Below are 22,966 nucleotides of genomic sequence, written 5' to 3' on the forward strand. Positions count from 1 at the left end.
GGCCTGATTGCCCTCCACATTTCGGAAACTCTAAAACCTTTTTCTCCTTGTTCCCCTTTTTTCCCCCCTTCCCTGTTCTGCGCACAAACATTTACACTCCGATTGACAAGGGTCGGATTGCTCTCCCGGACTTGATGCTTTTCCAGCGACGTGGATCTGCAACAAAGACATGACATCGTGCGCAACGGGGAACCCGATGTTTGGGCACACACTCCTGTGCAAGTTTGTGGTTGGGAAAGCGTTCCTCCCGCACAGTATAGTGTCGTCTACTAAGCAGGACCAACGAGTAACGAAAATAAAACTTTCACTTGATTCACGAGAGAGAAGTAAAGAAAATGAAGAATAAGACAAAAAGAAATCAGCCAATAACATGATGCGCATGACATTTGAACTTGTCAGCAGGTATTTGTTTCCAATACCAGTTGAGCAACTGCTAGGTTCAGAATAGACTAGGTTTAATAGCTAGCAGTTGCGTTGGGTACCTACCGTTGTCATACTTCGTACCTCCCATGGTCGCTACCGTTCAAGTGTTGAAAACAAGAAGTGGAGCCAACGCTCGTTGAAACTAATGCCGGCATGGCGTTGATGCTACGCTTCACTAATTAGCGACTAGCGTCATCCCGGTTGAGCTGAGCTGAACTGGCCAAGCTGGTATTCACAGTTATTATTGTATAATGTATGCAGGCAAGGCAGGGTACTCTGTGAGCTTGGTGGAACCCCCGCACTGCTCTATTTTCTGTTCAGATTCTTTTTCTTTCTCATTTGTGCCTGGGAAACAGGGCTCGGGATGTCACCTCTACCATAGTACGTTCATCTAAGGGTAGATGTGCATACCACGTATTTGCCGACTGGCAAGTACACACCATGCTAAATTCCCATTGGTCAACCACGAATATGGAAGGTGGGGCTCGAGGTCCCTGCAGGCAGTGCAGGGAATACCTGCCTTATCCAAGGCACAAGAACCAAATCGCGACACCTTGAGGGAATGTACTGTGCTTCAACCTACGTGGCTTGGTGGTAATTAAAGTTAATAATTTTTGCACTTTTTACCATGTAAGCAACTTGTTTTGTTTTCCGCCCTCCAAGTCTCCCGGCCTAGGTCGCAATTCGCGCACCTTTTCCGCCCCACTGCCCTGCCTTACCAACAACCATGCAACGAGATTGGCTTTGTCCGTCGTTGTAACAATGACCCGATACCGCAACGATGTTGGAAATAAAATATGCAGAGAATTACACCCCTTGCCCTGTCAACCATGCATTCTTTGCCGCCCGGCAGACAATGCCGGGTGCTCCTTGTGTTACGGCACATCACCCTCCCAACCATGTTTCTAAAGCAGCAGCAGCAGCAGCCAGTGGAGGCCGACTTCGTTGATTGTCAATCGACACCCAGAGCCGGGGGGCCTGTAGCTGGCACCACTTTCTACACGTACGTTGCGGATTTGCGAGCAACGGTCAGGAAGCATATCGAAAAAAAAGGGTCAGCTTCCCTACTTGGGACTCGGCGGGTACCGCTGCGTAAGGTGTGCCAGCCACAATGATCCGGAGAAACTCGGTCGCGAGAGTAGGAACAAGATGCCACTCTCGACAGGAACTCTGGAACATTTCCGTCGAGTCTGGATAAACTTGTCCGTCGACGAGTCTTCATTTTCGCTACCGTCAGGTGAACCCTTGCTGCAATTCGCTAGCTATGTCAAGATGCCTCAACTCTATTCCCATTAAACCGCCCTTTTCAACGTCAAGTGACGGCGGAATACACAAAAGCTATTTTCAACAATGGCAGGGTGCCTGTTCGAACTTTTGGCGTGGAACTTGGCGAGTATTGGTATCCGGGGGGCTCCAGAGGACCCGTGGCTTTCGTGGAGACCGAAAAGCTAGCAACCTTCCCGACGCGATTCTGCGCATCTGACTATGCTGGCAGTTCCCACTCTTCTCCGCAGCCGACTGCTGTTGGCGTCTCTCGCGAGCGTTTAGACAGGGGAAGATTTCTTGGCAAGCACGGAGAGATGCCAACGCTGCCGCTCGACAGTATTGCCTCATGCGGAGTTCATCGTATACCCGAGTATCGCTGGATAGGAAAGTGGGCCGAACAGGTCGACGATGGAGCTTCAGCGGTCAACATCAGGAGGTTATTCGAGGCTTCGTCGCGTCAGAGCCGGCGGCTACCACATACTGTGGACAAGAGGGGCCAAAATATTGGAAACTACTAATAGATCAATCAGGTCTGTGTTTTACTAAATGCGAACTGGTGACATCCCGATTTAGTGGGACTGGATGTCGAACTCGACTCAATGCATATCCAAACAAGCCTTTCCCTGTCTCTAGTCCCCGGCTTTATCTCGTCGTCATTGGCACAAAACTTCTGATTTATATTTGCGATTGATGTTGAGATCTGCCCAAGCCTATTGCTAGCGGTGACTGTATATCCTCATGAGTGATGGATGACACGCCTATAGCCATCATCGGCTTAGATGCCAGATTCCCTGGCGATGGAGATACTGCAGAGAGGTTCTACGACTTTTTGCTGGCGGGCCGCTCAGCGCGCAGCGAGATACCCCCAGAGAGATACAATGCCGACGCGTTCTGGCATCCGGACGGCAACAGAAGCGGCGCTGTAAGTCACCGGCCAGGGGCAAAACTTTTGATAACGGGCTGCCATTAGATCAAGGCCGCGTCGCATTTAGACTGAGCTTGAACTATGACTGACACCTTGTTCAACAGACGAGGGCTCGAGCCGCACACTTCCTCAAGGGAAGCATTTCTGCCTTTGATGCACCGCTCTTCTCTATTACGCCCACGGAGGCCGCTGCAATGGACCCCCAGCAGCGAGGGATACTCGAGAGCGTGTACAGAGCACTTGAGAATGGCAAGTTTCCCTTGGTTCAACTATACTGAGCACTTATCACACCTGTAATGACTGTGTCTGAGCTAACATCTCTTGCTTATCAGCTGGCGTGCCACTCGAAAAGGCTGCGGGAACCCAAACAGGAGTCAGTAAATATCGAGACGAATCTAGATCACGCAGTAGCTAACAAGCTCACCTTCCTCAGGTCTTTGTTGGATGCATGTACTCAGACTACGACCGGATGACAGTCAAGGATCTTGACAGACCTACATCATATGCAGCCCTGGGCAACGTTTACAGCATGCTTAGCAACAGAGTATCATGGTGCTTTGACTTTCGCGGGCCGAGCATTACTATAGATACTGCTTGCTCGAGTAGTTTGGTGGCTTTGCACCAGGCATGCAACTCTTTGAAGCTACACGAGTCTTCCATGGTCAGCTGATTTTATATTTGTGATGTTGTCCGGCCTCCCGTGGGACAAAGCACATTCGAACTAACCCTCCTTTTCTGTAACAGGCTGTTGTTGGAGGCTGCAACCTTATCATCTCCCCCGAGTTTGCACTACTACTTGACGCAGCCGGTGTTCTCGGCCCCGATGGAAAGTCGTACAGTTTCGACCACCGCGGAAATGGCTACTCGCGCGGGGAGGGTTTTGGGGTTGTTGTTCTCAAGCGACTGCCAGATGCTCTTCGCGATGGGGATGTCATCAGGGCTGTCATCCGCAACTCGGGGTCCAACTCGGATGGAAGATCTCCAGGCATCACTCAACCAACAAAGGCAGCCCAGGCAGCCTTGATAAAGCAGGTATACGCAAACGCGGGACTCGACCCATCCGTCACACGCTTCTTTGAGGCGCACGGAACAGGCACTGCAGTTGGCGATCCCATAGAGGCAAGCGCAATTGCCGAGGTCTTTGCAACTCACCGCTCTCACAAGTCCCCATTGTGGGTGGGTGCATTGAAAAGTAACATAGGACACCTCGAAGGCGCCGCAGGTGTGGCCGCGGTGATCAAGGGTGTCCTCACTCTCGAAAACGGTGTCATCCCTCCCAACACCTGGTTTGAACGCAAGAACCCAAAGATATTGGATTCCTGGAATCTTCAGTTCCCAACAGAGCCCGTGGTCTGGCCGCAAACTGGACTTCGACGCATGTCAATAAATTCATTTGGCGTGGGAGGATCCAATGCTCACGTTGTCATGGATGACGCTTTACACTTTTTGCAGTCATACGGTTTAGTTGGAAACCATCGCACAGTCGCACTTCCAAGACTACCTGGGAGCTCTAGCTCTCGACGTGTCGTCTCCCAAGCTGATTCTGGCGTCGAATTCACGGACTCGGACTCGGAGCTCAAGACTCCAGATGGCACACACTCACCAGACTCGACTGCCGAGCACTCAAAAGACATGAATTTCGACTCTAGCTGCACGAATACAGACACGCTGCAGACAACGGACACCAATAAACAGCCTAAGTTATCGGCCATAGCCTGCCCTGAGGTCTTGTCCTCAAGCCTTTCGCGCCTGGCTGTTTCTGATGAAGAGGGGCGACAGTCGCAGATCTTCGTCTTTTCTTCATCTGATAAAGATGGTGTTTCGCGTGTTGTGAACGAACTAGCCGATTATCTGGCCAAAAAGGCAAAACAATATAAGCCAAACATGCGGGATCAGTCCAAATTTCTCCGGGATCTCAGCTACACCCTGGCTTGCAAAAGAACTCGTCACGCATGGAGATCTTTTGTCGTCGCCAAGACCCAATCGTCGCTGTCCGCCCTGCTGCAAGCGAAGTCGCTGGCGACACGCGCTGCCAGCGAGCCGCAGCTCGCTTTTGTCTTTACTGGGCAAGGAGCCCAGTGGCCCACCATGGGAAGAGGCCTGATGGCATATCCTACGTTTCGAGAGAGCTTGCATGAGGCAGAAGAATATATGACGCAGACACTGAGGTGTCCCTGGTCACTCACATGTAAGCTCCTTTTATTTTTAAAACCTGTTATACCAACTTTTGGGCTCACAGATATGGTATGGTCCGGGATATGCTTTGCTGACGACAGTTTTACTTCAAAGACGAACTATGCAAGGAAGCAGGAGCGTCGCGCATTAATGATGCAGAATTCAGCCAGCCAGTCTGCACTGCGCTCCAAGTGGCGCTAGTTGACCTGCTTCGAACATGGAAAGTCAGGCCGCATGCTGTTGTGGGACATTCCTCGGGTGAAATTGCCGCAGCCTATGCTGCTGGGCAGCTTTCACGACAGTCATCATGGCGCATTGCCTATTACCGCGGCAAGCTAGCAACCAAGCTGATTCGGTCCCTGAGGCGCCGAGAAAATTCACAAGACGCGCATGTGAAAAAGACTGGTATGGTTGCGGTTGGTCTTGACAAGGAACAGACACTTGCAGCGATCAGCAGGGTCGACAGCCTCGTCGGTGAGGGTTCACTGGAGATTGCATGCATGAACAGCCAGGAAAGCCACACCGTGAGTGGTGATATGGCAAAGCTGGACGCGCTTGTTGAGGTGCTGAAGAGTGAAAACGTATTTGCGAGGAAGCTGTCTGTTGGGATAGGTTACCATTCAAGGCATATGCTCCCGATAGCAGATGAGTATGTTCGGCTCATTGGTGACATCGGCAGTGACTTGCCGCCCAGTCAGGGCCAGTCCCTGCCGCGATACTTTTCCTCGCTGGAAGGGTCTGAAATCACATTAGATCGTCTGCAGAGCCCAGACTACTGGGCGAATAACCTAACCTCCCCGGTGCGGTTCCACGAAGCGGTTGAGCTCATGCTACGGGCCGATCTTGGCTGCAATAGTCAGGGAGAATCCTCAACAGTTGGCAAGAAGACTGTCACCGACTTATTGGAGATTGGCCCACACGCGGCTCTGAGAGGACCTATACGAAGCATAGTTAAGCAGGTGCACCAGACTGCAGAATGGAAGATAGGTTACGCCACGGTCCTCAAACGCGGCGATGGCGCAATCGAGAATGCACTTGGGGCAGCGGGCTCACTCTTCTGTCGTGGGTTCGATGTCGACTTGGCAGCGGTCAACCAACACCAGGTTGAATCATCACGACAGTCCATCGCCCTGAACGGAGGCAATAATGTCTTGATGCTGACCGACCTTCCCGGCTACCCATTCAATCACAAAAAGGAGTATTGGGCCGAGTCAAGACTGAGCCGCAACTACCGCTTCAGATCAGCGCCGCGTCACGAACTGCTGGGTGCCCCCGTCCCAGACTGGGACAAGAACGATGCCGTGTGGCGCAACTATATCCGGATCACTGAAAACCCATGGGTGGAACATCACAAGGTCTCTGGGGAAATACTCTACCCCGCCGCAGGCATGCTCGTCATGGCGATAGAGGCCAGCCGCCAGCTTGTGGACAAAGACCAGCAGGTAGCTGGCTTCAGGTTCAAAGACGTCTCCTTCCACCTCGCTCTGCTCATCCCCACCAATGATGTAGGGGTCGAGACTCGGTTCCGACTGAGGTCTGTGTCCGCAGGCAAGTTAGCGGGCTGGAGCGAGTTCCAGCTGTCCACCAGTGAAAACGATGACTGGAAGGAGCACTGCCGTGGCTTTGTGCGGACAGAATATTCGCAGACTGGCTCAAATACCGAATCCGACTCGTCAAGGCTGGTGCATAGCCAGTGCGAACAGGAGATTGTACAGGCCAAAAAGAGCTGCACATCCATGGTTCACGCCGACAAGGTCTATCGCAAGCTGTCGAATATCGGGCTGGACTTTGGCACGACTTTCCGCACTCTCAAAGATGTCAAGTTTGATGGGACCTCGCGGATTCTAGCACGAGCAGAGTCCCAGGTTTCTCACATCAAGAAGTCGATGCCGGCAGAATACCTACATTCGCATCTGGTACACCCAAGCATGTTGGATGCGGTATTACAAGCAAATCTTATACCCATTGCCTTGGGTTCCTCCTCGAGAGATTCTCTAGTGCCAGTCTTTGCTAGCGACTTTTGGGTGTCTGCAGCAACAAAAGAGGGGGTTGATTTCCACAATTCGGCATACTTGATATCTTCACATGCAAAGCTGACGCCCGGCACTGCAGATGCGGAGGCGGCCTTGTTCGGTATCCACGCCGATACCGGCGAACCCCTGGTGACATCGAGCGGGTTGGTATTCAAGACAATCCCCAATACTGCGTCTTCTGGTCAAAGGAATCATCATCGCCCTGCGCTCAACCTTGATTGGAAACCGGATCCAAATTATCTCACAGAGGAAGATGCTCTTCGGATGTTTGGAGCGCCCGCCATAACGCAGTCGAGCGATGAAGTGTCTGACGATATAGGAGATTGCGAGATACTTTGTCTCTTGTACATCCGCAGGTTTCTGGCCTCGCTTGACGATACGGTCGTCGAGAAATTGGATTGGCATCACTTGCGCTACGTCTCGTGGATGAGGCACGTCGTGCAGACCACGACTGTAAAGCCCGCCGTTGACAACATATCAGTCATGGAGGCCCGGATTGCAGCCGCGGGCACTCCTGAGGGGAAGTTGATAATGGCAGTGGGAAGGAACCTTGCGAACATCCTCGTCACCGGGGATGTCGACCCGCTCGACGTCATCTTTGGCGACAAGGTCGCAGAGAACGTCTACCGCGAGGGGTTGGGGTCGCGCCGCTGCTACGCGCAAATGTGTGCCTACCTCGACGCCCTTGCACATGTCAACCCGTCCATGAAGATTCTAGAGGTCGGCGGAGGAACAGGCGGTGCCACCGGATCCATCATGGAGACACTGATGGCCAATGGTGCCCGTCGGTTTGACCACTACGACTTTACAGACATTTCACCCAGCTTCTTTGAGCATGCCAAGGAGGCTTTCAAACAGACGGCTGAACACATGAGCTTCCGTGTTCTCAATATTGAGAAAGAGCCGACTGACCAAGGGTACGATGGCCAAAGCTACAACCTCGTCCTCGCAGCAAATGTGCTCCACGCCACCAAAAGCATGGAGAGGACGCTGGCGAACGTCAGGAAGCTTCTGAAGCCCGGCGGCAAGCTGATCGTCTTTGAACTGACAAACCCAGCCGTCCTTCTCGGTGGCTTCTGCTTTGGCGTCCTGCCCGGCTGGTGGTTATCCGACGAAGCAGATCGAGAGTGGGGTCCGCTGATGGTCGTCGACACCTGGAGGGCCTATCTAGAGCGCGCGGGCTTCAGTGGTGTCGATGCCGTGTTTGACGATTTCCCTGATGCGGCGCACCAGACCAGCTCGATTTTGGTGTCGACTGCGCTGCCTGTGGCCGATGCTAGCAAGCCGGTGACTGCTGTAGACAATCTCACTCGCTACTGTGTTCTCATGGGTGAACGGCCTTCTGTATTTCAGAGGCAGGTTGCCGACGCGCTGCTACCAGCGCTGGCGCGGACAGGTTCTGTTGAGACGAGCACCATTACCGCAAGTGCTGGTCGTGACTTGAAGGGTAGCTGCTGCATTGTGCTCAGTGAGCTCGACTCGCCGACTCTGATTGACATGACTACAGATGTGTTCGTCGCCTTGCAGGGTGTTCTGAACAGCTGCAGGCGCATTATCTGGTTGAGCCGCAGCGGAGACGACATAGTCGCCGCTCCTGACCGCGAGCTGGTGACTGGCCTCGCAAGGGTGGTCAGGGCCGAGAGGGAACCCCCATTCAGCTTTGTGACCGTTTCTTTTGCGGAAGCAGAGAGGTCAGAGACTATTGTTGACAAGACCTTGCAGGTTTTGGACAGGGGCCAGGAGACTGCGGAAAATTCCTTTAGGGTTTTCAACGGTGTTGTACACGTGCCGCGTCTCGTTGAGGCAGGTTACCTAACGGACCACATCAGTGCTGAAGCAAACCCTACCTCGACGCAGGCTACGACGCAGGAAGTGAAGCTTGGGGCCGACCCGCGCGACTTTGTAGCCCAGGTCCAGTCTACTGGGTTGCTTCAGGGTGCTGGCACAGCTGATGTCTGTTTTTCAGAGGACCATTCCCGTCAACAGCCTCTTGCTGATGACGAGGTTGAGTTCAAGGTCATGGCCTGTGGTGTTGGTGCCCATGATGTTGCGGCAGAAGATAGCGCAGCTGGAGAGAGTTCTTTGTCCGACATGGGGATACAAATGGCTGGATTTGTGACGCGGCTTGGGTCGACAGCAGCATCCAAGTTTTCAGTCGGCGACAGAGTGACGGGCATCTCTCTGGAGGGTGCCATCAAGACTCGCGCCCGTACGCAAGCCGGGCTGCTCGCCAAGATCAGCGACAAATTGGCGTGGAACCAGGCGGCACAGATACCGATGGCGTACTTCACTGCATGTGCCATAATTCAGTATATGGGGGTCGGAGACAGTGATGACATCCTGCTTGTACACAGAGCCGCTGCCAGTGCTGCTGGGCTGGCAGCCGTTCAGGTGGCTCGTAGCAACGGCGCCAAGATCTTTGCCACGGTCGCCAACGCCCAAGAACGGACTGCTCTTCAGGGTGTTGGTGGACTTCTTACGGATCAAATACTGGATCTTGATCAGAATACCACTCTGAGCACTATCGTCAAATCTAAGACCGGCAATCGCGGAGTCAGCATGATTATCGACTCACTCCCCCAGTCAGACGTTGACCATGCCGCAAGCTTGGTCGACTGCCTGGCCCCCTTTGGAAGGTTTGTGAGTCTGGGCGACGGACCAATGCCTGGCATCAGCAGTCGTCGCAACATTTGCCTGGAGAGGTTCAACGGTGCCGAGCTCATGGCGCTCGACTATGAAAAAGCACAGCGTATATTCCTCAGGGCAGCGCGGTTCATTCTCGATGAGCCGCTGGCTGCCAATGCTCAAGTGCCAGTTTACAAGTTTTCCGAGGTCTCTGAAGCATTTGCGCAGCTGGGCAAGGGTGAGGATGCAGTTGTTCTCGAACCTCACGATGAGGATGTCGTCAAAGTGGTTACTAGCCAGCAATCGCACACAGATTTCACGTCTAGATTTGACCCTGGCGCGTCTTATATGGTTGTTGGCGGACTAGGGGGTCTCGGAAGGTCTGTTTCGAGGTGGATGGCTTCGAAGGGAGCGAAGAGCCTGGTGCTCGTCTCCAGGAAAGGGGCAGTGACCCCTGAAGCGCAGGTATTGGTTGCGGAGCTTCAGGATTTGGGAGTCAAAGTCACCACTCCAGCCTGCGATGCGACTGACAAAATGGCATTGAGACGTGCTTTGGATCAGTGTGTAGCACATATGCCGCCCATCAAAGGCGTTATACAATGCTCAATGGTCTTGAAGGTAAGAGAAGACTGTGTGGAAATTACTTGTTCGAAAAGAAATTTGAGTGCTAACAATTATCTGCCGACAGGACAAACGATTCTTTGAAATGTCACTGGAGGAATGGAACACCGCCATCAGACCCAAGGTGGATGTTTCGGTGAACCTTCACGATGCTCTCGACACAGCGAGCTTGGACTTCTTCATCATGCTCTCTTCGACTGTCGGCTTGACAGGAAGTGTAGAGCAAGCCAACTACGCAGCAGGGGGGACCTTTCAAGACGCGTTTGCACGCAGCCTGGCCGCATCCCAGACAGCCTCCAGCGGACCCGTTGCCGTATCTCTAGACCTGCCCGTGATTCTCGACGTCGGCTTTGTGGCCGAAAAGCCTGAGCTGATGGACCAGCTCAGAGCTGCGGGATGGGCCTACATGGAAGAAGAAGAGTTCCACGCCGCGCTCGGCTATCACTGCTTCCAGAGGAGACAATTAGACCTACCTACATCCGTCCTCAGAGCACAAGTCGCCCCACGCCTCTGGCTGGCCCAAGACACAGCCGACGAGGGCACCGAGCCGCCAGCGTGGGTGCGCGATCCGCTCTTCAGCCACCTGCGGCCTCAGTCAAGTGAAACTACAGGCAACGGCGCCGCCGGCGGCGAGGCGGGCAAGAAGGAGATGAAGCACACAGCGCTGCTCGCGGCGGCGACGTCGGCGGCCGAAGCCCAGGCGGTGGTGCTCGACGCGCTCCTGGCCAAGCTCTCGCGCGTGCTCAGCGTCGAGCTCTCCGATCTGGACCCGGCGTGCCCGCTCTCCCGGTACGGCGTGGATTCGCTGGTCGCCGTGAGCCTGCGGGCCTGGATCGGCAAGGAGCTGGGCGCGGAGCTGTCCGTGTTTGAGATGACGGACAAGCCGAGCATACGTGCGCTCGCGGCTGCGGTTGCGGGGAGGAGTCGGTTGGTGTCCAAGGCTTTGTCGTAAACTCGGGGTGTCTTATGATGCTTTCTCTTGTTTCCTGTTTTGCTTTTTTTTTCTCCATCTTTGTTTTGGCTTCCTTAGTTTTCTGCTTTCTCTCTCATATCATAGCGTTCTGTTTGTGTCCCATTCCAGTACATTCTTCCTTTAGCATGACCCTTTTTTTCTGCATCAGATATTATGCCAGCGACTACCCACTAGACCACGATCGTTTCATGCCGCGCTCTAATCAGCCTTTTCTCAATCAACGCGTAATTTCGTTAGGATATGATACCATAGAGTTTTGGGATATTCCTAGTTTGCAAATCAGAAATATATTAATACACAGCCACAGAAGCTTAGGATCAGCTCTCTTCCATTTTATTCGAAAATCCACCCAGCGATGGTCTCCCCGTGGTCTCTTGCGTCATATAATTTTTTTCCGAGCTTGCCCAGCAGTACTAGGATGTACGTACTGCATTTGCATCGAAGGACCCCGCTCGAGTTCTAGGCACGGCACTGGGAAGTGGATTTATTACATGTGACACTTCGCTTAAATATTTTGGAGCGCGGAGGCTGCAAAGACTGCAGGCGGGATAAGTTTTGTGCATAATCCACTGCAGAGGCTTGGCAGCCGTTCTCCAAAAGAAGTAAAGCAAGACATGCAGCTTAAGAAAAAGCTCCGGGGATGAGGAAACCGCGTGATGCTGCAGATGCGAACTAGCAAGCTGCAAAGCTATTGAACTAGATAGATAGAATTAGCATACTGAGGAACGCATAGATGATAATCACGTGAGTGTGATCCAGTGTACTTCGGAACACTAGCCTCGATCGTTAATCCATACCTTGATGGCGGGGTATTAACAGGGACTCCCTAGGTGGCTTACCGTAGGTACAAGAAAAAAAGCTGAGCTTACCAATCAGATGTTCGATGTGGTGACTCCTCTTTCGACATTTTTTTTCTGCTGCTTACCCTGGATGACCAGGATCAGGCGATGAGACAATTAATTGTTTAAAATCTTTCAGAAAAAAAAGATACTCCGTTAATGTCCGGCCTAGCAATTAAAATGGGCTGAAAGAAAAACCACCGAACCGGCGACCCCCATCTTGGAGAAAAATATCGGCCTGTTTGGAACTTGGATTCCGTTTTGACATTTGTCTTGCTCATCAAAAACTCGAGTTTGGTAAGAAACAAGCAATGCTTTCTCTCTCAACCCCCCCGTCCAAGGTACCTCTCTATTCAGTAATTTCGTCCTGATTCAGCCATCACTGACAACAAGAAAACTGCAAACAAATACAGAAATGGGCGCCAGGCAGATGAAGGTCATCATAGTGGGCGCTGGCCCGGTGGGCTCGCTAGCGGCGCTTTATGCCGCACGTAGGGGCCACAGCGTTGAGATCTATGAGCTTCGAGATGGTAAGTGAAAAATGCGGGTTTATTTGTCCATTGAGGGGGTTTGGCAATGGGGGTGAGTGTACCGGAAATGTGGTGTAACAAAACATTCAACAACCATCGCCCTTGTAAAAGGAACCCTGCAGACCGCTTGAACAACAACAAACCAACCGGGACATATAATAGAGTCCATCCAAACAAGCAAATCCCCTCTTGAATGCTGTATATTAATACTTCAAGAAAGAAAAAAAAGAAGAAAAAAAAAACTGACATGCAAACCATGCCACCACCCCTCCAGACCTCAGAGACCCCTCAACCACCCTCCTCAACTTCACCAGGTCCATCAACCTGGCCCTGTCGGAGCGGGGGATCCACGCGCTCCGGCACGCGGCCGAGCCGCAGCTGCTGGATGTCATCTTCCGGGACAGCATCCCTATGCGGGGCCGCATGATCCACGGCCGGAGGGGGCGGTCGGGTGAGCTGTTTGAGCAGGCGCAGGACTACGACATACACGGCCGGAGCATCTACGCCATCGACCGCGCCGGGCTCAACTCGCGCCTGCTGGACGTGCTCGAGGAGATGCCCAACGTCAGGATATTCTTCAAGCACAAGCTGACCGGCGCCGACTTCAAGGCCTGCAAGGCCTGGTTCGAGGTCCAGGGCACCGAGTACGCCACCGGCCGCGCCAGGGAGATCGAGATCGACTTTGACTTTATGATCGGCGCCGACGGTGCGCACTCGGCCGTGCGCTATCACATGATGAAGTTTGCCCGCATGGACTACCGCCAGGACTACATCGACACGCTGTGGTGCGAGTTTCACCTCAAGCCCAGGGAGGTGCCGGCAGCATCGGCAAACGGCAACGGCAACAAGGCCATGTCCCACTTCGCCATATCACCCAACCACCTGCACATCTGGCCCGGCAAGGACTTTATGTTCATCGCCATCCCCAGCAACGACGGCTCCTTCACCTGCACGCTCTTCATGCCGAGCGGCGAATTCTCCGCCCTCGAAGCCGCCCCGTCACGCCTCCCCGCCTTCTTCGACCGCCACTTCCCGGGCGTCACCGACATCATCCCCACCGACGAGCTCATCGCATCCTTTAAAGAAAACCCCCACCTGCCGCTGATCAGCATCAAGTGCTCCCCGTACCACTTTGGCTCGTCCGCCGTCGTCGTCGGCGACGCCGCGCACGCCATGGTGCCATTTTACGGCCAAGGCATGAACGCGGGGCTCGAGGACGTGCGCATCCTGTTCGAGACGCTGGACAAGCACGCCGAGCTGGCGCGCAACAACCGGGAGGAGGAGGAGGACGACGACGACGACTACGACGACTACTACGACGCGGCGGCCGCAAAGCACGACGCGCACCACCGCGCCATGGCCCTGGCCGAGTACACGGCGCTGCGCGTGCCCGACACGCACTCCATCAACGACCTGGCGCTGCAAAACTACGTCGAGATGCGCTCGTCGGTGCTGTCGCCCTCGTACCGCCTGCGCAAGTTCCTCGAGGAGATGCTGTCCGTGTACCTGCCGTCGCTGGGCTGGCAGACAAAGTACGCGCGCGTGTCCTTTGGCAACGAGCGCTACTCCGAGGTCGTGCGCCGCAGCGACCGCCAGGGCGACATACTGCTGCGAGGCCTCGTCGCCTCGGTGAGCGTGCCGCTCCTGGCCACCTCGGCCTTCCTGCTCGTCAAGTACAGGCGGGCGCTGGGCGTGAGCGTCGATGGCCTGTGTGCCTTTTTGTCGAGGACGGTGGGCAGGGGTTGATGCGGCTCTGTTGCTGTCTTGTCAGAACCCCAAGGAAGAGAAAAGACGAAAAAAAAAAAAATCTATTGCTCATCGGCTGCTTTGGCAGTAGAAGCGGGAGAAAGAGATGTTGTACAAATGTCACATTAATCCAGAGTCATGTTAGGGGTTGACCCCTATGATACTCATAGCCTCAATGCATGTAACCCAAGCGAGCTATATGGCCATTTTCGGGTGTGTATTATCACATTGTTATCTACTCATCTTTCAAAAACAAACATTCTGGCGCTCACTGTGAATGGGCCTGAAGTCTTGAGCCCTCTTCAAACGCGTCTATCAAAGCAAGAGTCGAGGGCGCATAAAACAGCGCCTCGTTGTGACCTGGACTCGAGTGTCAGCTTCCACTTCTTTCAGTTGCTTTATGGACTGGAAGTAGTCAGAAGAAAAAAAAATACTCTTACCTCCATGAGAAATTATTTCCTCCATGATATCGACATCACCTTCCTCCCACCGCGTGGCAAAGGCCTTCTTACCCTTCCAGACAGTCCTCTCATCCTTCATCTCAGCCAGCCTCTGGGGTTCTACCCCGACGCCAACGAGACCCCCGACAGCGGCAGTGAACATCTTGTCGGCTTCGATGCAGGGGATATCCCAATCGTCGTGCGCGTGAATGATCCTCAGCCGGAGCTTGCCAGCCCTAGCCTTGACGGCGCGCACCATCTCGGTGATGCGGCCGGCAGAGTCCCACTTGTCCACGACAAACTTGCTCAGGAAGTAGCGATTCAAGGGCGGGCAGATAGTAGCCAGCGGGCGCATGACACCAATCACGCCGCCAATACGGTAGCCCGAAAGCATGTCGGGCAGAGAGCTAAAGCTGGCGACGAGTATGATGGCGGCAAAGTCGACCCCCCTAGAGGCGTAGCGTTCGGCCACGGCCGATGTGACAGCGGTGCCCAGGCTGTGGCCAAAAAGGACGACGCGCGAGGGCGGGATCCCAATGGTATCCAGCACGTAGTCCACAATTGCCATGCCGTCGACTAGCATGCCGGTTTCGGTGGGCGAGCCAGTGGATTTGCCGAAGCCCCGGTAGTCTACGGTTATCAGGTGTGTTGATGGCGAATAATCTGCTACAGTGTGGTAGCTTTGGAAAAAAAAAGGGGGTTAGTCGCCTTGCACTCAAGAATGAGGGTTGGACTGATTGCTTACTGGGCCGGCCGCCATCCTTGTGCTACATGCCCTGCGTTACCATGGACTTTTAATATTATCAGAACGCGAGAGTCAGCGACTTAGTCCATGAGGAAAATACACATCGAGAACAGGACTCAGGGGGTGCGCGGCCATACAACTAATGACAACCCTAGCTTCTGGGTCATCCTTGAGAATGCGAAAAGCGTCGGTAGTGGCAAAATCATCGCTGCAACCACGGGGACGCTTCAAGAGAACATTCTCGTTTCTGGCGTATGTACGTAGAGGCAGCACATGCCAGCCGTACAAGACCTCGCCGTCGGGGACTTTGAGTTTGAAGGGCGTCACCTGGTTTTCTATGAGAAAGTTAGCCGACAATTTAGCGAATCGGCCGTGGCCTTCCTCGTGCCTCGTGAAAAAAGCAACGTGGGTACCTAAGGTCTACAAAGTATGAAAGGGAGGGAGAGCCTGGCTCACTTGCAAAACCCCATCGTTCAGGCTCATCGAGATTGGTAAACAGTAGTGTGCTGACACGGTTTGCGTACAGGGCGCTGAAAATAACAGGTCAACAATGACGCAATAAGAACGAGTTAAAAAAAGAATGTTGCGTCTTCCGGTATTCATGCGTTTGTTTCGAAGTATTTGTTGCAATGGAGGCGACCTACAAGCGTTGAATCGGTGGGACGGCGAGCAGACCTAGGAATGCCACATAGGTGCCGATAGGGACCACGACTGGCAGAATGGCCTGCCACCATGGTATCATGGTTTCCAGGACAGACGGGAGCCTGAGGGAACCAAGGAGAGACAGTTGGTTAGCCTACACCAAGTTCTCTTTACCGCCAAGAAACCCGGGTCGCCCGTGTTGGACAACGTCCAATTGAGGAAACTGCGAGTGATTGATTTGGTTCAAGCGGAAAATAATCCGGGCGCAGAGGGAACGTTTGTTTGGGTTTCCATCGAATTGACCAGTAGTTCTGCTTTACCATTGGCTCCAGGGCTTGAGACCCACTTATATCTTCGACCCTGTGCAAACAAACGCTGCTTTGCCGCCGTTTCCTGGTTACCAATCATTTTACATACAAAATATAACAAAGTCCGACATAAGATCAATCTTCCCATTCATGACGCCCATTGGAAACATATCTGTTCTGTTGATTGCCGCCTATAACAAATCTTACATTCATCTCCCCTAGTCTTGCTTCCACCAGTGCAGGTCTCACTCGGTATCTTCCACGGGTAACGAGAGGATCCAACCACAGGCTGCCAGTAATCCTGCAGTCGAGATGGCTAGGCAAACACCGGTCATTGCCTCTCTCTTCGCCGTTTCACGCACGTAGTTCTGCACTTACCCAGTCCGCTCAGTCCAAAACCATAGGGTGTCAAGCGGCCATCGCCTTTCTTCACAACCCTCAGAGGCTATCGCGGGCGACTAGGTAGGTCCATTACCTTTACAATATTCCCCTTCGCTGTCACAAGGTTTTGAATCACGCCTATAAATTCCCCCTTCCCATCCGAGAAGTACGTTGTTTCAGAGTGCACGTAACCATAAATTTCTACCCTGTTTGTCCACCCGCAAGGACAAACGGGCTGGTTGTAGTCGACGACTGAAAACGGCCTGGGTAGTAAGGGAAGTCAGGTGGGAACACAAAGTTCCCTGGTAGGTATACAACTTTGATACTTAAACGCGCCATGGACACAGTGATGCTCACTCACTCGCTGGTCACTTCATCACTGATTTCGTCACCAAAACCCTCGGCTGGTCGGGCCCTTTTTCACAAAGGAGGAGAAACTGCTGCACCACAGCGGTCTTTCATCATTGGAGCATCTCCGGCAGTATGAAATACACATCACCAGTTAAGTCATTATGCTCTGACGCCACCGATACCCCACGTCAGTCCAAAAGTCGAACTAATCGCTGACTTCAAAATCCTCAACGACAAGGATAGTATCGGCACGCTTGATCCCCATAGGCTGTAGGGTGGACTGTGACGAACCTCTGAGCCCCAGGCCATGGCCGCCTTGCAGAGGCGTTGGCGTTGTTTTCGGTACGGAGGAGGGGTTAGACGGTGTAAATGTGGTGTTGCTTCCAATCGCCGGAAGCGGTGGTGGTTCACAGCGCCTGCCTCCATTTTTTCCATCTAATCTGTGTCCGTTACATTTAATCTTCCCACGGACTGGCTTAGAATTATGGCTGACCACATTACAGTTTCGGATGAAGCTGGCAGGCAACATTGCACTTGGAGTACATTTTGGTAACATGGTTCAACACCGGGATGCCTGTAGTCTGAGTGAGGCACGCCGAAGTTGCTTCTGTACGGAAGAAAACGAGAAGATGAACCGGGCATAACCTTCTTCGGCAGCTACTCTGGCCTGCGAGATCAGGCCCAGCGGCAACCGGAAGACTTGAGAGCACGATTCTGCTAGTCAGCGGCACAAAAACCGAGGTTCCAGCATCATGTTCCAGCCACAGGAGCGCTCAGTGCTTGTGCATATCTCTCCCGCGCGCCCCTGGAGGGCGTCACAAAAGTATCTGTCTTTGACGCAGGAACAACGGTCACTGCTGGGGGATTCTGCTGGGGTACTACTCTGAAAATTCGTGCGCCGAACCTTCACATATATGCTTCCTTGTAAGGCGCGCGAGGCGCAGTAGCCATATGACCAATACAGCTTGTTCAATAAGTGTTCTTGCAAGCTATCCAGGCCACAGCAACAACGAAGAAAGCTGGGTTTGTTGGACCTTGGATGGAACCCTCGAGTTTTGGTTCGAGGAGACGAAGACCTAGTTGAGCAGGACAGTGAGAAATAAGTGAGAAATAAGTTAGTGAAACAGTTCGAAGCAGCCCTGGCTGGGTGGAGAAAAAACATCTGCCATGGGCGAACCACGAGCTGGCAAGGAGAGGCATGAATTGCGGCATGCCATTCTGCGCGACTCTAATTTTGTTTCAGCCAGAAGAACACTTCCCAGGGCCATCGTTCTATGGATTGATGCCCCATGGAAAAACTGCCGGCATAACATACTTCTGTGTTTTATTCCCAGACCTCCTGTCGCAACCTAAGTATCATGTGCCTGCCTACGACATCTTTCTCCAGTGCGATATATGCTGAAGCCGAACACCAAGTTCGGATGTGGGTGCCTCGTCCCTATTGATTGCTCTTTGAAGTCTCCCAAGTCAACGAACGTCTCCTCCAAAAGATCAAGGGTTTTTTTTATTTGTTTTTTTTATACAAGTCTTCATTCCTCGTCACACCTTAGGACAAAGAATGACATGACATATTCGTTCTATGCAGGCATGAAAATACCTGGCAAATCTACCCACAGCGCAGCGAAAAAGCAAGCTCAAGTGATAAGTATACTGCAGGCGTCGATGCGATCGCATTGACCTGGGTTCACATTGCCCCGACTGCCATTTGACCGTTTCCATCCGTCCAGTCATCAATCATATCGAGGATGCCCCTCCGACGATGTTCTGTGTCAAATACCCCTACATCAAAACCATTCAAATCATGGGGTTCCTCGAGTTTGGACTCCAATGAAATTTTTTCTTCCAATCATAACCACAGCCTGCCGTTCTGAGCTGGCCTACCAAAGTGAGATTGTACAAACCTGGTGCCTCGCAAAATACAAATGCAAATAGGAGCAGGTCCCCGATGTATTCTGTAAATGCAAAGGCACCGGCTCTCTTGAACGCTAAGATGCAGCAAGATAAAACATATGGAAATACTGATGCTAGAAGTAAAAATGTTGGCGGCTGACTTGTTGAGGGTGTTTATGGTTTTCTGAAAAAGAAAACCAGCTCAACTCTCAAACTTTCCCCCCTGGACTGATGGCAGATCTTTTCCGAGTCGACATAGTCATGAGGTGTTCATCCCTGATACTTCCAAATATTTGGAGGCCAGCATGACACAGATATGGTCAATAGGACCATCTCCTCGAGACCTTGGGACGACTTTTAAGATCGGCGAAAAACTGGCGACGGCGTCGAAAACGGCAGACGATGCTCTCCTAGTCAGCATCGGCAAGCTGTATAATGAGCCGGGCCGCCAGGTCCAGGAAGGGGAATGGACTGGTCACATCCTTTTCCTCCATCAGCCTACCATCAGGCAATTCGTAGCCTGCGCACTTGAAGTCTACCAGGTACACGCCACTCTCCATTTCGTAGATCTGTATGGAAAGTCGCATGGCGATCACCTCGTAGGTGGCGTTTGCTTCCTCGTCATCGTCTTCCGAGCTGTTGTTGCTGTGCTTTTTCTGAACCCTCACTTTGCCGCCTGGGAACGCGGCTGAGTTCTTTGGATCCGTCATTACCGAGTGGGTTCGGAGAGCTGGTGATAACAGTGAGTACTAGTTCAGAAAATAAAACGACCTGGTGAACTTACGACCAGTCTCCCATCGTGCTTCGATATGCCATGGATCTGCCGGTAATATATAAGGTGTTCCTGCGTCGCCTCTTGAGCGATGTTTTTCGTTCCTGCAAGCAATTTAGCACATGTATGCGGGAAGTAACCGAGGCCACTTTGTGTGGAAGACTTGAACATACTCATCGCCATGCACCTTGTGATAGTCTCGATCAATTTTCCAGGAGCAGTCAAGCTTCTTGAGAGCCTTGTAGATACACAACAAAGCCTCGAATGGTGCGTTTCGTGAGCGAATACCAAATTGCCATCTGGTGGGTTTGGTTTTCTTGGGGGCGTTTGAGGGAGTCAAACTTTGGGGTTTGGAATCAGCGGCGCTCTGGCTACTACGCGCGTGCGGCCGCAGTCTCCTCGCAGTCTCCTCCTGTTCTGCTGGAGTCCTAGCTGGTGCTGGCGGCTCATTCAGTGCCATCATATCAGGCACATCTTGAGCCGTGCCCGACTTCTCGCTCTCCATATACGCGTTATGGTACGCTGGTAAGCTGCTGGGGAGGATACCAATCTTGCTCGTATATGGCCGTTGATATGCCAGGGCGGCGCTGAGAGTGCTAGACGTGGCCGATCTGACGGACATGCTCGTCATGGGGCTTGCATTAGGGTCGTGGCCAGAAGCTGACATGGCTGAATCCATGGTCTCCATGATACCGGTGGATCCATTTTCATCACCCAGAGGCGTAGTAGCAAAGAACGGGTTGTCTCCCCCAAGGGCCGCTGCAAGTAAAAATCAGGTGAGTTGCAACGCACATGAAATCCGAAAAGGCCCTGCAGTTGAAGAGGCAAATCCAGTCAAGACAGGCAAGAACTTACGATTACTCTGCATCATCTTGTTCTCGCGCACAATCATGTACGCATCCTTGATAGCGGAAGGCTCTTCGGCTTCCAGAGCGTCGAGAACGTCCTGCTTGCCGTAACCCATGGTCTTTGAAATTTTGTCAGTGACTTCGGCGTGAAGCTTTTCCTGGACCTTTGGAGGAGCATTTGGCGCGATGTCGCTGGGCCGAATCGCCTTCTCTGGATCTATGCCCGTATTGAAGAATGGCTCTATGGGCGGCTGTAGGTACTCTGGTAGTTCGGTTGTGAACCAGGGGTCCTGCCGTATCTCGGTGATGGTGGCACGGTTGACGGGGTTTACCACAAGCATCTTCTTGATCAACGCGGCAGCACCTGGACTCATCCAGTGGGGCACAACGTATGTTCCCCTGGCGATCTTGGAGAAGAGCGTGGGAATATGGTCATCGTCGAAAGGTAGCCTGCCAACCAGCAGGACATACAGGATGACACCACAGCTCCAGACGTCCACCTCAGATCCCGCGTACAGCTTTCCGCTAATAACTTCAGGCGCAGCATAGTTTGGGCTTCCGCAACTCGTCTTGAGAAAGTTTCCATCCGTCATGATATTACTGAGACCAAAATCGGCAATCTTGACGTTGAGATTATCATCCAGCAGCAGGTTTTCAGGCTTGAGATCACGGTGGACAATCTTGTGCCTGTGACAGTACTCGACAGCGCACAACATTTGCTGGAAAAAGCGCCGGGCTTCATCCTCGCTCAGACGGCCGTTGGTGACTATATGGTCGAAGAGCTCCCCGCCGGCATATTCGAGGACCATTATGATCTCGTTGTCGGTCTTGATAACGGTGTAGAGTTTGATGATGTGGGGGTGGCGGAGAAGCTGCAGGTACTCAATTTCTCTCTCGACGCGACCGGCCATGTCGGTACTAGCGAGGCGTTTGCGCGAGATGATCTTGAGCGCGACCATTTGCTTTGTTCCCTTGTGTACGGCCAACTTGACCTTGCCGAACGAACCTTCACCTAGGGTTTTGCTGATCTCGTAGGCGCTGATGCGCTGGTCGACTCGTATCTTGCTACTGGTGCTTCCATCCGCAGGCATGGCATTGGGGCCGCCGCCGCCGCCGCCGCGGTGGACAGTGGGTGGCATGGCGGATGGAGGGGATTGCTGATTCTGATCCTGATTCTGGTGCTGATTTTGATGTTGTGCGTGTTGCGAATGGCGGCGGCTGTGGCTGTGACTATGCTTGGGTCGAGGCCGGCCGTTGCTGTCGTCGCGTCGATGCTGGGTCGGGGTCGTCCTTGTCGTGGTCGCGGCCGTGTTCCGAGGGTCGATGGCAGTCAAGGATAACGACAGCTCCTCGTCCTCAAAGGTTCCGTGGGCCAAACTTCCACGCCGCGAATTGCTGCCTCGGTCCTGGCAGTGGGCCATGGGTGTTGACAGTGTGAAAGGCAGCGACGGGAAACAAATAATTACTCGCTTTGTATCGGGTCGAGGGGGGCCGCCGGGTTCGCCGCGTCAAGCCAGTGTGGGGGTGGGTGGGTGGAGGGGTCAGAGGTCGGGTTCAAGTTCAGGCTCGTGCTCGTGCTAAGGCTAGATAAGGCACAGACGGGTAGGGATGATGCGCTTTAACGTTGGACTGATCAATGGATCCGATCTTTTTTGCCGCACGCGTAGGTTTAAAGGCTGGGATGGGCTTGGTGGGTTTGGCCGTGGTACAACATTCAACGTGCAACCACACCCAACCTACCGGGAAGGTGATTGGGTCGCCAACAGTCAGCTGTTCCGGCTCAGGTGTTCTAGCTCAGCTGTTCCTAGAATATGGGGTTTTAATTTTTGCCGTTCGCTGTATCGGCAGATTTGGAGAAGTAATCCCAGTCAAATGAGTCTCGAGATCAATCGATTGGAAACGGAATTGATTCGATTGACAGAACAATAAACAATCTGCTCGAACAAGTCAACGGCTGGGTTTAGGTGGGATGCAGCAGTGCGGCTCTGGCATCAATCACATGCACGCACCAATCTCAACCAACGAGACCCGACCAGGGAGTGGGCGATTGACAAGGGATTGGACCATCGTTTTTTTTTTTTTTTTTTTTTTTTGCTGCAAGCTGGTTTGCAGCCTCCAAGGCAGTCTTTGGGCACACCGTTAAGTAATGACCATTTCCGTCCATAATGCCATTCAAGCTGCAAATTTTCTGATTTAAAAGCCTAGTTTGGACGACGTTGCGGCTGAGTGTATACATTATAAGCATTCCAGCTAGAACATCTTCAGCCCCAGGTGAAATCATGTTTCAATCGCCGTAAACCTTGGTCCATCCGTGGGGCATATTTTCATGATGAACCGGAACACCATGCCCACTCATCACACTGTAAAAGCGTATGGATTCTACAAATATAGCAACACATGGCTTATGTATCGTCATTATTACTCAAGAGGCTT

At 52.9% G+C, this 22,966-nt stretch overlaps 4 protein-coding genes across 4 annotated transcripts; 2 read left to right on the top strand and 2 right to left on the bottom strand.

Annotated features, from left to right (window-relative positions):
• Positions 1 to 1,322: 1,322 nt before the first annotated feature.
• On the top strand, positions 1,323 to 11,020 carry MGG_00806 (uncharacterized protein; the record flags this gene model as incomplete). The annotated part of the gene is made up of 7 exons (XM_003718130.1): positions 1,323 to 1,426; positions 1,781 to 2,145; positions 2,454 to 2,611; positions 2,719 to 2,877; positions 3,359 to 4,802; positions 4,904 to 10,065; positions 10,136 to 11,020. 7 exons carry the CDS (start codon positions 1,323 to 1,325, stop codon positions 11,018 to 11,020), a joined length of 8,277 nt encoding a protein of 2,758 aa, XP_003718178.1.
• Positions 11,021 to 11,892: 872 nt separating this feature from the next.
• MGG_00805 (kynurenine 3-monooxygenase) lies at positions 11,893 to 16,508 on the top strand. The gene is made up of 3 exons (XM_003718131.1): positions 11,893 to 12,177; positions 12,294 to 12,410; positions 12,685 to 16,508. The coding sequence occupies exons 2-3, from the start codon at positions 12,296 to 12,298 to the stop codon at positions 14,154 to 14,156; spliced, it is 1,587 nt and encodes a 528-aa protein (XP_003718179.1). The 5' UTR covers positions 11,893 to 12,177; positions 12,294 to 12,295; the 3' UTR covers positions 14,157 to 16,508.
• Positions 14,327 to 16,223, bottom strand: MGG_00804 (uncharacterized protein). Its single transcript, XM_003718132.1, has 6 exons — positions 15,986 to 16,223; positions 15,798 to 15,871; positions 15,479 to 15,676; positions 15,342 to 15,387; positions 14,597 to 15,276; positions 14,327 to 14,516 (listed from the first exon to the last, which is right to left on the bottom strand). Exons 1-6 carry the CDS (start codon positions 16,081 to 16,083, stop codon positions 14,425 to 14,427), a joined length of 1,188 nt encoding a protein of 395 aa, XP_003718180.1. The 5' UTR covers positions 16,084 to 16,223; the 3' UTR covers positions 14,327 to 14,424.
• A 1,998-nt stretch (positions 16,509 to 18,506) lies between the features above and the next one.
• On the bottom strand, positions 18,507 to 22,860 carry MGG_00803 (CAMK/CAMKL/AMPK protein kinase). Its single transcript, XM_003718133.1, has 4 exons — positions 20,541 to 22,860; positions 19,859 to 20,444; positions 19,698 to 19,789; positions 18,507 to 19,643 (listed from the first exon to the last, which is right to left on the bottom strand). Exons 1-4 carry the CDS (start codon positions 21,952 to 21,954, stop codon positions 19,324 to 19,326), a joined length of 2,412 nt encoding a protein of 803 aa, XP_003718181.1. The 5' UTR covers positions 21,955 to 22,860; the 3' UTR covers positions 18,507 to 19,323.
• Between the last annotated feature and the right edge of the window lie 106 nt (positions 22,861 to 22,966).

Source organism: Pyricularia oryzae, chromosome 5 (genome assembly GCF_000002495.2).
Source record: "Pyricularia oryzae 70-15 chromosome 5, whole genome shotgun sequence".
In the NCBI taxonomy this organism is placed as follows: domain Eukaryota; kingdom Fungi; phylum Ascomycota; class Sordariomycetes; order Magnaporthales; family Pyriculariaceae; genus Pyricularia; species Pyricularia oryzae.

Bases quoted from the DNA above. Each gene is read 5' to 3' on its own strand.
- MGG_00805 (XM_003718131.1), top strand. From the start codon at position 12,296: ATGGGCGCCAGGCAGATGAAGGTCATCATAGTGGGCGCTGGCCCGGTG. The intron at 12,411-12,684 runs GTAAGTGAAAAA...CCACCCCTCCAG, and splicing joins GATCTATGAGCTTCGAGATG to ACCTCAGAGACCCCTCAACC.
- MGG_00804 (XM_003718132.1), bottom strand. From the start codon at position 16,083: ATGATACCATGGTGGCAGGCCATTCTGCCAGTCGTGGTCCCTATCGGC. The intron at 15,388-15,478 runs GTATGGCCGCGC...TAATATTAAAAG, and splicing joins AGCTAGGGTTGTCATTAGTT to TCCATGGTAACGCAGGGCAT. The intron at 15,277-15,341 runs GTAAGCAATCAG...TTTTTTCCAAAG, and splicing joins CAAGGATGGCGGCCGGCCCA to CTACCACACTGTAGCAGATT.
- MGG_00803 (XM_003718133.1), bottom strand. From the start codon at position 21,954: ATGGCCCACTGCCAGGACCGAGGCAGCAATTCGCGGCGTGGAAGTTTG. The intron at 19,790-19,858 runs GTATGTTCAAGT...AATTGCTTGCAG, and splicing joins CACAAGGTGCATGGCGATGA to GAACGAAAAACATCGCTCAA. The intron at 19,644-19,697 runs GTAAGTTCACCA...TGTTATCACCAG, and splicing joins AGCACGATGGGAGACTGGTC to CTCTCCGAACCCACTCGGTA.